The sequence below is a fragment of the Lasioglossum baleicum genome, chromosome 18 (assembly GCF_051020765.1).
Source record: "Lasioglossum baleicum chromosome 18, iyLasBale1, whole genome shotgun sequence".
Classification (NCBI taxonomy): Eukaryota; Metazoa; Arthropoda; class Insecta; order Hymenoptera; family Halictidae; genus Lasioglossum; species Lasioglossum baleicum.
Window position 1 is genome coordinate 4,698,094 of NC_134946.1, and position 13,426 is coordinate 4,711,519.

The following is a 13,426-nucleotide window of genomic DNA, read 5'->3' on the forward strand; positions in this document are numbered from 1 at the left end:
CAAAATTACACTATCGAGTAATAAAATCTTTTTTTTTGTTGTTCCTTCCCCATCAAAGTCTATTCACGGTATAAATTACATAATTGTGCTAGGATCAGCCGGATTCTAGAATTTTTTGAATAATATTTTCTACGAAACAATCATTTACATCTTTTAACAAGAAGATTGTATAACACTACATTACCATAATTAACAGATCGTTTATATTGCAATTAGTATATTTGAAATTCAAATATTCATGCTCATTATGCTACGAGGATCGCGTTAATTCCAATAAATATGCTCTAACAATCTTTACATGTAATTAGTATAGTCTGGATTTTATGCAACTATAGGAGATTTCGATGTGTCAAATACTGTAACAATAGAGTTCAAAAATTGTTCCATACGTCCCGGGTTACTCCAGAAATAGAGAAGATTTGTATGCGGACGGAAATTTCCTGCCTCCGGTGAAAATTAGTATGCATCGTAAGAACTGCAGATTATGGTCGAGAGCCGATCACGAGTTTAATATGCTTCGATCCTGTAACGATCGATTGAAACGAGTCCATAAAAATGTACACGATTCTTATGGGATTGGAATGTGCGATAAAAGCGTGCTTTTTCCATAAGTGCTTTATAGAATAAAACAGCACAATAACGGAAACAATAATAAAATTAGTTAGGAACACCGCATTGTTGAAAATTAATAAATGATTTTTTAACGAGCCGCTGTAACGTTGCGGACAGCTACGGTCACAAGCTCGCCGTGTGAAAGGGTTTTATTTTTCAAATGAAACATTCTTTCATTTCAATGATTAAAGTCCTTCGAATAATTATGAGCGCTGCCATATATGTTAACGTATAGACTGCAGATTTTTCTGCACTTATGACACGTATTAACTTGTAGAATACGAGTGCATGTTGACACGAATAATTAATACCCTTCCAACGTCAGTAGTTCACTTTGTTCGTGCTAAGATTAAAAAAAAAAACGAAAATGGAAATCAGTTTATTCTCATTCCGACTTCACTGATTTTTATTCCACGGATTATTAGGTAACTTAATGCGAGTCCTTTGTTCTCCGTACTTTTCATTATTTCGTTAACAGGCCTTCTTCCGCTTTATTAAGATTAAAATCCCAGTAGACAGCGAATCTCTATGCAAAGCAAAAGTTGCAAAAAAATGAGCTGTTTTGTGTTCCGTAGTCTGAGACAATAAAGGTTTTACGAGGTGTAGTTGATCGTGATACGCGGAACTGGTGAAGCAACCTTGAAGAAGTCTTGAACAACTTCAGTGAAGAAAACAATGCATCGAGATTTTGATATGGTTTCAATGATTTTTGTGACGGATGCATAGAGAGATCTGCAGATTCTACTGATCAGATATGTCCAGCGAGCGTGTATTCTGAAACGATAGACAGAGACAGAGTCAGAATCGGAATCAGAAGTCAGTGGAAGTGTCGGGTCGGCGAGGACGCGATGGTGGTGGCGGTGGCGGTGGCGGTGGCTGCAGCCGCTGGACCACCCGAAACAAGGGTGGGGTAGGGTGGGGGCACCCCTGACCCCGACATTAGCCGGCGGTGAAGGGAGGCAACGTTTATATGCGGCGGCAATCCGCCCCGAAGGCGCATTCGCTCGCACACTTCGTCCAAAGCGGACTTCCACGAGAGGGATCCGTTGTCGTCATCTTCAGCGTCGTCTCTGCCGCCGCCGGTTGTCGCCGTTGTTGTTGTCGTTGCTGTCACCGACTAGCCGCACGAGGAAACAAGCGGACACCGAGTCTTGGGATACTGCAAATCTGTCAGCTGGCAGTCTTCTACGATCAAAGATCACTCTCTGATCGAAGAATTGTTATCGTGGCCCGGTGATCCTAGTCAGTTCGCTCGCCGTAGACAGCAGTGAAAAGCTCCAGGCAATCCTTGTTGCCACTTCCGGTTCCCCGAGGAACAAACCGAAGAAGCATCTACGACAGAGGCTTGAAGAGTTTTCGCTAAGAAGAACGATCACGGAGGATATGATGGCTGTCGCAGCGGCGCAAAAGAATCGCGAGATGTTCGCTATCAAGAAGTCCTACAGTATCGAGGTGAGTACTCGAGAATCGTACCTGAAGAAAGTTCGAGGATCTTGCTCGAACCGTTCGGATACCTGTTGCGTGTTTGTAGAGTATCGTCGGGAATGCGCTTTCGTTGATTACTTCGGAGGTCAGGTCAGGTGTTAAGCGAGGCGAGAAAGCGCGGGAAGTTCGCCGCGAGTTTGAATTGCCGCGATTCTCCCGCGTTTACGGTGTAATTGCCCACACACTCCTGCACACCTTGTTCAATTATCGCACTTTCCCCTGTTATTCTTAATAACCAGCCACTTGACAGCTTTCGAACGCGGTGCTTCGACTCGTCGCCCGCTAGATCGTTCCGGAATTTTCAGTTTTCGTCGAGACTCGAAATATTCAGAATAGAAAGAAATTGTCAGTTGAGATTTTAACGAATATTTTGCGGTGTTATTTACGAGAGAGATATAGTTTGTTGTCAACATAGCGTCCCGAAACACAGTTCCCCGAGATTCATCCGGCATCATTCATCGGAACTTTCTTACACGGAAGAATTCCTGTTTGCCTACGTGACTTTCGTGATAAACCTCCGGTATATTTCGTAACAGGCGAAAAAAAAAAATATGACATCGTCCGGCAGTGCTAGTGTGTACATGCACGCGCGTCCACACAAACGCTCCGGCGCGGCGGCCGATCGTCGAGTGAAATTCCCAGCCTGGAAATGAAGAAGAGTCCGAGTATAGAGAAAGTACACGCGATCGGTTATTATCGGTGTTGCGCAATATTAATGACCTTGCCGCTAAAAGAGACTCGTATTGTACTCGACGCGTGAACGTCTCCGGAACCTGAACAATTTCAACTCGCGATTAAACCACTTCCAAACGTGACAAATCTCGATCTTCGATCCCACTAGCAGGAACATTCTGTGACGAGAACTTGTACACTTAGCTGCCGTTCATAATTGTGATTGATACATAAACGTCACGTGTAAAAATTCAGTCTTAAGCTTTATACTGGGTTGTTATACATGAAATTGAAGTTGCATTGAATTCTTTGGTTATTTACAAGATTGTCATCTCCACTTTGTAGTTTGCTTTACTACCAACGCGAATAATGCGTTGATTGATCAACACATTTCGGCCAAATATTATGTAATCATGTCGTTTTTCCACTTATATAAAAAGAGTGCACTGCATTGATCGACGTTGAAACAAAATTTATGTAAAAGTAAAATGATATTAAAGGATCAGGACTCTTCTGAAATGGCATTTCTCGTTCGATACGATTTATAACATTTAATTCGGACATTACTATGCAAAACAACCTAATACGTTTAATGTTAGTTGTCTTGTCACTAGAACTACTGGTTTTGAAAAACTATACGGCAGCATTTATTAAGATTTTGTACTATTCAATAATTTCTCACGAAAGTACCTCCACAATATCAATAACTAGACAGCGGATTTTACGCATTCATGACAAAAATAAGTAGGTGTAATTTAAAACAGTAAAAACATTAAAAGAATTTAGAAACACCGTTATATTCTTTTCAACTCTTCATCCATATCGAGTCTTAATCATCCGTATCGAGAAATAAATTTCTATTTCACTCCAGTTTGTTATAATTCATGTAAAACATTTTTATTTTGCATAAAGATCCGCTGTCTATCAATAACTGTAGGATCGAAATCTTACACACGCATTCATAGCTGCGCGATGATCGGCGATCCCGTCCAGGAGCGATCCAATCAACAGCGTCGATAAATCCTAATGAATAGCGCGTAATTACAGGCTGGTCGTTAACGATCCTTATCGACCGAAGGATACCGTCAGAAGATCGCACCCGAAAGGTCAATACCGTGGCTCTTCCTGCGTTTAATTCATAGACAGTACCGTCTTCTAATCGACTTGTTCTCGAGGCCGTAATATTTTTCTCTTCATGCCCGCAGAGGTGTACACGCGGCGAACTCCGCCTTCAGGTCCTTTGAAGTATTAGAAGGACGCGTCCCTGTGCGTTTCTTGCACGATAGCGTCTCGCGTAATCTTCAAATCCCACGGCTAGACAGTTTAATTGGCATACTGGCGAGGCCCGCGGGAAACTTTTTCATTCACGCGCTTCGGCACGCGACCGATGCGACGGCATCGGCGTCTCCAGCTGTACCGACACGTATAACACCCTAACAATGACCACAGTAATTTATTAATCCATTCAGAGCCGAGACCGATCCGGCCAAAATTTTCGGAATGAAAATCAATGAAACTTGAGTCAAAGTTGTATCGCTCTATCAAATCTTTCACCTCCTTCAGATGTTGAGAATAGTCAGTTCACGCACGTCGTAGGTAAACTTGAGTTTCAAACCCTGGCGAGATTGCATCATCTAATTATGAAAGACACGGCAGTGAGTTTTTCCATGAAATTCGAAATGACCGACTTCGTTGTTGCTCCCAGCTCCTTGTTTGCAGATAGAAAGGCGGTATCGCGTGCCCGCGGTGAACGACGACGGGCTTTCCGGGAACGAAAAGCTCGAAAGTTCACGCACGGCACGGCGGCGCGGCGCGCCGTGAAATTTCTCAGGTCGACGCCATTTCACCGGAGAGACGCGAAGATGTATTGCTGGCGATCGTTAATTCCCGTTACTTTCTCCGTGGCGTCTGTCGCGCGTATCTTCTATGGGCCTGACAAGAGGCCGATGGGATAAAAGTGTATTGACACATATAAACACGGCCGCCAGTAATTGGGCAAAGTTCGGGCCCCGGGCCCAGCTGATGAAATTTTGAAAACTCTTGTATCATGCACCTTCACGAAAATGTCCGTGTCACGCTTGCGTTAGCATTCTTCGAGTTAATCTCCGGGAGCGTAAGATCTCATTATATGCCGAGGACCTTGTCTATCGTTGCGTGCCCGTTCGGCTTCGGTATTGGCGAAGGATCGTGATTCACGAGTCCGGTGAATTGTGCCCGTTCACAATGAAACATTCGTAAATTCGCTCGCATGCTCCCCGATAATCGCGACGCGACGACAACTCTGACTCATTCGAACGGAACTCGCGAGCGTTCCGGATCTAGATTGTACATTCAATCCAGGGTCCACCATTCGCGGACTCGTTCAGGATCTCTATCGAACCTGTTCGCAGGATAGGGGTTGCAGAACTGCATCAATCTCCCAGAATATTTTCGTATCGTGTGGTCCGTCGTCGAGCTGCGGACGGACTACCCTCAAGAATTGGCGCAATCGTAAAAATTCATTCTGTCCAGTCGAGATAGACTCGATGAATTCTATCTCGCAAGAGCGTTTTTATAATTGATAAAAATTTGTGCAAATACAAAATGAAAATCGTACAGGAGAGCAGGATTTTATGGGAGAACAATAAAGGCTAAAATGAACCTTAAGGAAATCTCACATTCAACGTTGCTCCACAGCTACCAATTCATCTATCGCTAGTCGAAGGGTTGGTCTAATTAATGGTGGTGATTTACGAGAGATCAAAGTCTGTCTGGACTGTGAAGGGCGAGGAGGTAAACTGTTTGTTTGTCGCGGAAAATTATGAACGATACGAACGGTGGGATTGATAAAGGTTCATTAAGAGGCGTGCGATTAAAATATGGAAGATTACGTAAATGTTGCTACGCACGCGTGCTGACGATTCCATGTTCGACTTGAGAATCTGTCGATGAGATAGGCGATTAAAAAATGTGCATAATAACTTGGATTCGTTACAAAATCTCATAATTAGCTGTAAACACCCTCGTTTTATGTGATGTCGGCCGTCAGTCGATCGGATCGGCAGGATCGTGTAATCATATCTCATTGCAACATCGATCGACCTCGGATCCCGCATGATAATTATGAATATGTTATAAATATGAGAACGAAGTGATTGTAATTCCAGTGGCCGAGAGGCGCGGAGAGGCCCTGAACGCTGCTCCGAACCCCGTTATTCGCCTTTGGAGGCTCGCCAGATACACGACAACGCCTCTAACAACTTATGAGATCGATCGATCGATCGGTCAATTATAGCACAGTAGTGTTTTACGTGCACACACGCAACATGTGCATCGCCTGCTCGTCGAACAACTATGTTAATCATTCTATTTAAATATCGTGTTTTGCCCGAACCGATCTCGACGATTCCGCGCCGATGAGAAAAATCGTTATTAATGCACCAAATGCATTATGTATGTTGGACGACGTAACTATTTAGCATCGGCTACCATCAGTTGTCTGGGAACTTTTTTCTCCGGAATTTTTTCCCTCTACTCGCATAACGATCTCGCTAGGCTAACAAGACTCTGTGCAATCATTCTTCACGCGAGGCTTCGCTTCGCTCGAACTTGGTAAACTTTGATGCTCGTACTTGTGTGATGGTAATTACATTTTCACCATTTTTGAATTTTTTTCTCGGTAGACTTTGATGCTCGTACTTCTGAAATAGAAATGAAACTTTTGCGAAATAAATTTTTCTATTGTTCTGATTTTTGTAAAATAATTCGTAGAGATCGAACACGGTTTGATACGGTTAGACGCGATAGCGATTTGCATACGGCTCTGCAAACTGGATATTAGAGGTCGAGAATTTCCCTTTCAACATGACTGATCGTTTACATATGCAGCTCCGGCGTTGTTTTTCCCCCTTTTTCTAATGAATTCACGACCAATGTTAAAATTTTGAACTTGTCCCGGCGAACCTACGATTAGTATAACTGGTTTCCCCTAGCTGAACTAGTGCATAACATTCCGCGGACTCGTCTCGTGGTGCATATCAAATTAGTAATAACGTTACGCGGCGGTGATTATAATGACAAAATAATGATCAGCCTTGAGTACGTTTGTCACGGATCATTACGTCGTTTTATGGGCAGAAAAAACCCATCAAACATCTCGATTAAGCAGGGAACTCGCCTACGATTCGTTTGAAATGCTAAATATATTTCTCGAGTTACATTACGAGATAACGAATCGATTGATTTCCTTGTTGCAACCGGCAAGATCCCGACAATTTCCATTGTTTGGATTACTCAATAGGCGCAATTTCATCGAACACTTCCGTGTGAACATCAGACACCGTCTTGTTCGACCGTGCACTAAATTAGTTCAGCTTTGCAAAAAACAAAGGATCACAAATGTCAACTAAATTCGTATGGCAACGTGAGTCAGAGCAATTACCGCGGTGACACGTTGTTCTACACAAGCTTGATCGGCAGCGGATGGCGTGGCTGATGGATGTCGGGCAGTTTTTTCTGCGTGCCGCACGGAACAATTTTCAAATCGACCAGTGTTTCCAATCTTTCTATGGTATAATCGGCTGGTGATGCAACCATTAGGCAGAGTCATCGGTCATCTATCCGTTCCGTCGACGAGTACTTGGCCCAGTTAGCCACACGCGTGGATAAAGGATTACTACATAGTTTTTGTAAACCGTGCCAACCGCTTTGCTCGCTTGGAAAATGTAACTGGGTTCCACCTTGTGCGCCATTCATGAAAAGCGGTCGTTAACAATTTGAATGACAGCCGACGGCGTGTCTCGGCAGCGTCGGTCTGCTGCGCCGATAGATTTCTAATGAGCTTTTCATGGTCCAATCGAGTCTGTTCGCTATTCGCATTCCGATCTATACATGAACGAAATCATCAGAATTCATTAGAACCGTTCAATTTCGGAACCGTCCGCCTGATTTCGACCGGTAATTGAGCTTCCTTCTATGATTCTTAAAGACTCGTTCACACGTCAGATTCACCCCAGATTCTTCTTTGTGGACGCGATCCCCTTTGTCCTTCTTCAGACAGGATCCGCTAATTTCCTATCCTTCAACCGCAACCGGAACGCGAAAATTCATTTCCGTGTGTTCGGTTCGTTATCGCAGTCACCGGATGCTCTTTTGTGACCGGGGTTCGGTAGTTGGGTCAACTTTGACCGGTCTTCGATCTTCAACGATCGAACCTAACTGAGACAAAGCTTTTCTCAAGAACAATGTCAAGCGAATAACTGGAATATTTTCGGAGAATTAAAGACATTTACGAATCTGTTCTTCTGGTTTGTTTAGAACGGATACCCGGCGAGAAGACGTTCTCTCGTGGACGATGCCCGGTTCGAAACACTGGTTGTGAAGCAGACCAAGCAGAGCGTTTTGGAAGAGGCTCGTCAACGAACGAATGGTAAGTATTTATTTATTTATTGATATAGAATGAAATATTAAATCATAGATGTTTTTGAGATTATTGAGATTTGCATGTTTGTCCAAATTTCATTAAAATTGTACGAGATTCTATCACTGTTTGAGAACGTTGCATAAATATTCGTAGAGTCTTGAGTTTGTTATTTCGTGTGAAGCATGTCATCGATGTTGCATGAGAGTTTCGTTTGCTATTAGATTCGGAGTCAGACCATCAGACTGAAATCGTTTTGTCGAGCGACGACGAGAATGTGGAGACGTTGGCTTGTGCTGCCAAGGATGGAGGTTCGTATCAATGATCAATTCATTGCTTCTCGTAGCACAATTTTCTATAATTTTACTTCCGACGCTCTGACCGGAGGTATTAAATGTTGCATTTGGCATGAATGTTGCGATTGACTTGCAGAGGCGAAAGCGGAAGCTTCATCGGACAGTGATACTAAGCCGGACGAGGACTATGACGATGGTAAGTGGAGCTATTATGAACAAAAATTTCTCGAACACCAGTAAAATGTGTAGGAAGGGTGGACTAAACGGAGGGTGAAATCGCCGTACATTTTCGATCAGAGTTGAAAGTCGCTTTCCTGACACTCGGTTGAATTACGCGAGACCCACTTCCCCCTTTGCCCTTCTCTGCTTTTCAGCCGGTGCTCTCGGTGCATTTTCGAATCCACTTTATGCATTTGGAATCGTATTAGCCTGGCAGACCCAGTTTCTTAGCACTGAGTGGTCATCGTATGCTCGCGATAAATGTATAACTCAGTTATTCCCTCTTTGCTCTCTCGATCCTAGACCCGGTGGCGGGCACGTTCGTGGGCGACAATAAGGGGTTACTTCATTCTTCTCCTGCTCTCACCCTCGCCACATAAAAGTGGCTGGGAATGGACTCTGAATTGCTCGATTATTACCATCCACTGAAGTCACTTAGCGTCTCGGAATGTCGCGGGGAGGAACGTGTCCGGGGTGCAGAAAAGTTAGAATCGGCGAATTAAGAGCTTAAGTTTTCTTCGAGAATAAATCTCGCGAGGAATCGTACGGGTTGTTAACGAATAGGATGAAAACGTTGCAAGAATTGCTTGCTGAGGGAACGTTTTCTGCTTTTAGACGCCGGATTGACCGAAGAGGAGGTCGTGCTGATGAAGACGATCGCCGAGAGTCCAGACAGCGAGCACACGGTGCAGAAAGCGGCGTTCGTGCTGCGTCTGCGGGAAGGGATCGGCTCTCTGGCGAGGATCTTGAAGACGATCGAGAATTTCAAGGGCACGGTGACTCACGTCGAGTCCAGGCCATCGAAGCGAGAGGGTCTGCAATTCGACGTGCTCGTCAAGGTCGACATGACCAAGCAGTGCCTCCTTCAGCTGATCAGAAATCTCCGGCAGAGTTCCGCGTTGGACGGCGTAAACTTGCTCGCCGACAACTCCGTCAGCATCAAAGACCCTTGGTTCCCGCGCCACGCTTCCGAACTTGACAACTGCAACCACCTGATGACCAAATACGAACCAGATCTCGACATGAACCATCCCGGCTTCTCCGACAAGGAGTACCGCGCTCGCAGGAAAGTGATCGCCGAGATCGCTTTCGCTTACAAGTACGGAGACCAGATACCCAGCATTCCTTACACCGAGACGGAGAACGAGACCTGGAGCCGCGTGTTCAACACTGTCGTGGACCTGATCCCCAAGCATGCCTGCGTCGAGTACCAGAAGGCCTTCAGGAAACTGCAGGAGGAAAAGATCTTCGAGGCTAACCGTATACCTCAGCTGCAGGAGGTCAGCGACTTCCTCAAGAAGAACACCGGATTCACTCTGAGACCCGCAGCTGGACTGCTCACGGCCAGAGATTTCTTGTCTAGTCTCGCGTTCAGGGTGTTCCAGAGCACCCAGTACATCCGTCACATCAAAACGCCATTCCACACTCCGGAACCGTAAGTATTCCTCCAAAAATTCTTTCACATACTCATTTCGATGTCCAAAGATTTACTTAGCTCCGTTACAATCTTTCGTCCCCATTAATTTCTTAGACAAAAGAGAGCATTGATGCACTTATGTTCTTTCGAGCTTAAATATTGACAACAAGCAAGCAGTTAACGTTCATAAGTGCCACTTTGTCACGACTTGAAGAGTACAAGCGTCTAGACGTACGATTTTCCTTAGCTGCTTCGAATCCGTGCATCAAAAATTCGCACAGAAGTGAACAGCAGGGTAATCGATACTGTGTTATGACGAGGGCCGCATCCCGTTACACGGAGTACCATGATAATACAATTTCAGCGCCTCTCTAAGCTCGTAATGGAGCTCTAATTGGCTTTTAACGACACGATGGCGTTGATAATTCAGTTTCACAGTTGCGAACCGTTTCCGAGCGAAAGTAGCCTGCCACGGGTGTCGGGTATCGAAAGTATTTTCTTTTGTCCGGGAATATAACCAGGCTATTCCGTATGTCTCAACCGGTATATCAAAAATAATGTAATATCGACCGGCAATGCTGTCGACGTATAATAGGATTAGGTTCGTGAAAATTGTCCATTCTATTCCATTTTAATCAGTCCTTAAATTAATGATTAATAATATTAAATTAAATGTTACATTAGGAACAATAGAAAGAGTAGTGAATCTGCAAGAAGTACCATCAGAATGGTCCCAAACGTCAAAAGAATTGTATACAGTAGAATCTCGCTAGTTGCAACCTCGTTCCGTAGGTAAAAATCATTTACGCATTGTCCTCTCGATTTACAGAGACTGCATCCACGAGCTGTTGGGACACATGCCCCTGTTGGCCGATCCAAGCTTCGCCCAGTTCTCCCAGGAGATCGGTCTAGCGTCGCTCGGTGCTTCCGACGAGGAGATTGAGAAACTGTCCACCATCTATTGGTTCACAGTTGAATTCGGCCTCTGCAAGGAGGGTCAAGAGGTGAAAGCCTATGGCGCCGGTCTCCTCTCGGCTTACGGGGAGTTGCTCCACTCGCTCAGCGATAAATGCGAACGCAGACCGTTCGAGCCGCAAACAACGGCAGTCCAGAAATATCAGGATCAAGAATACCAGCCGATATACTTCGTCGCGGAGAGCTTCGAGGACGCTAAAGAGAAATTCCGTCGCTGGGTGAGTATGCGCAGCTCGATACCGGAGACTTCAATGCCGGACGCGTTGCGCACTAGTGCCGTCAGCCGCCAGCCCTCCTACATCGATCATTATCGCGGTGATCGCCATGTTGTTCATTCACGACCGACTGGTTTCTGTGAATTTGCTCGAGGAAATATTAATTAATTAACCACTCATCCGTCTCTCGTTTCTCCAACTTAGTATTTGTCCCACGATGTCGAATTAACACTAAAGTCGAATCCATTTGTTCGGGATATAGATAATTAATTTTCTAAAGTCGTTGATCTACAGAGTACTCGACGTGATTATTTTACGTTACTTCTTAAAAATAACGAGGACGTGTTTGTTCAAGTTTTTATTGATTTTTGTCATAGTATATGTCCAAAGAAATGATTTTATTGAATGAAAAGTTAATAGACTATTTAATCAAAATCAGTGAAAGAAATATATCCTATTGGCACGAGAGACGGATCAGCGTTAAATTTTAGAAGTATTTTTGAATTAGTTCACATTTGCGAATTATTGCGCAACGTTCGTCTATACATAGGAGAAGTTACATTGTTGCTGATTATGAAATTTTATTATTCAGGTGGCCACCATGAGCCGACCCTTCGAGGTGCGATACGATCCACACACCCAACGCGTGGAGGTGCTCGACAGCGTCGACAGGTTGGAGAACCTCGTGTCTCAATTGAACACCGAAATGACACATCTCACGAACGCCATCAACAAAATCAAGAAGTCCTTCGCGTAAGTTCGCGGAACGAACCCACATCCCCATGACAAAAACACGGAAAAAATTAAACCGGTCGTTTCTTTCGCGAATCGTCGAGCTTTCCGATCGATCTTCGGTGTAATCTAGATAATTACGATGCTTATAGTATACTGTTACGAGAATTCTAACAGAATCGTGAAATTCAAAGATTCTATTTTGCAACTTCTGAGAGTTCCCGAACTTGCGCTCTGTACTTCGAACGGCGGAGAAAGGGTTGCGAATATTTTGTTGGAAGGACGTCAAGGTCTCGATAGGCTCGGCGAACCACGTCACTCCACATTGATCATCATTCCTCTTGCGCATCGAATCGTTCTCACTCTGTGTATAAAGTCGTCCATTCGCGTAGTCGTGCGCACGTGCGCGTGGAAAAATTGTCGTCTCGAGGTGCGTGTGTAAATCAAATTGAAATCAGTCGTGTTATTTATTGAATTTTCAGTATCAGATATTGCATATCTTTCTCTCGTGAAAAGTATTATTGAAGAACTCTGTGCACCGAAGTATTACTCCTAGCGATAAATAACGGCAGAGTCGTCTTTTGATATCGCGACAGTGCCTCGAGCTTGAAGAGATTTTCCGGGAGTCGCATGCGCGTACGCGTTTCATTGTTTTGTTACATTATACATATTTTATTTTGTCGTAGAATTTCATATAATTATTATTATTACCGTTATTTTAAACGTAGACTATTCACTACTGTGTATCGAATTGCTTCGTGTAGGCAAACGTTCAATATCCACCGCGATAGAAAAGTATTTTCGCGGGTCGTCTACACTTAGTTTAGCTGTATAGCCAGACGACTAGTATTACAAGACAAAGTAGGTACTTTATTTTTGAGAATTATTAACGAGACCATCAATTTCTTGGGAAACACGCTCGGCTGTGTATCGATACCCCCACTACCAACTGTTTCATATTGCCCCTACCGTGCTTTATCTCCCCTCCATTGGAGCTTGGTGGGGAGAACCCAGGAGTGGGGAAAGGAATCGTCGTTGAGACAGGGAATGCAACAGCGTGTTCCCGAGAAACTTGTTGCTATTCACGAATTTGCTTCGATAACGAAGTGACAAAGTGTTGTATTAGAAACGCACTGTCTAGCGTTTAGTGCGAGTCCTTGCTTGTGCACCCTGCACTTTTTCCCATCGCTAACTCGTACCAAATACTGTTCCAAGTTCGTATTAACGCGCGCGCCGTTTTCACGCTTGCTCAGCCGTAGAAAATTATCAGCGCGCGCATACTAGGTTTCCTTTGTATAATATTGTAAAGTACTCAGAGCATAATAAAAACCTAAGATATGAATCTTACACGTTGCACTGTTCACTCTTCCCAAACTCTTGACTCCTTTACTGTATTCAATACCTT

At 44.2% G+C, this 13,426-nt stretch overlaps 1 protein-coding gene across 2 annotated transcripts; it reads left to right on the plus strand.

The window, feature by feature from the left end:
* Positions 1 to 1,592: 1,592 nt before the first annotated feature.
* Positions 1,593 to 13,368, plus strand: Ple (tyrosine hydroxylase ple). Of its 2 annotated transcripts, XM_076442357.1 has the most exons (7): positions 1,594 to 2,064; positions 8,065 to 8,176; positions 8,392 to 8,478; positions 8,600 to 8,659; positions 9,298 to 10,117; positions 10,929 to 11,292; positions 11,882 to 13,368. In XM_076442357.1, the coding sequence occupies exons 1-7, from the start codon at positions 1,996 to 1,998 to the stop codon at positions 12,044 to 12,046; spliced, it is 1,677 nt and encodes a 558-aa protein (XP_076298472.1). In that variant the 5' UTR covers positions 1,594 to 1,995; the 3' UTR covers positions 12,047 to 13,368. The 2 variants fall into 2 exon arrangements, with proteins under 2 accessions (XP_076298473.1, XP_076298472.1); XM_076442358.1 differs by lacking the exons at positions 8,392 to 8,478; positions 8,600 to 8,659 and having other exon boundaries at positions 1,593 to 2,064.
* The last annotated feature ends 58 nt before the right edge of the window (positions 13,369 to 13,426 follow it).

Coding starts and splice junctions, on each gene's coding strand:
- Ple (XM_076442357.1), top strand. CDS start 1,996: ATGATGGCTGTCGCAGCGGCGCAAAAGAATCGCGAGATGTTCGCTATC. Junction 2,065..8,064: donor AGAAGTCCTACAGTATCGAG/GTGAGTACTCGA, acceptor TGGTTTGTTTAG/AACGGATACCCGGCGAGAAG. Junction 8,660..9,297: donor GGACGAGGACTATGACGATG/GTAAGTGGAGCT, acceptor TTCTGCTTTTAG/ACGCCGGATTGACCGAAGAG.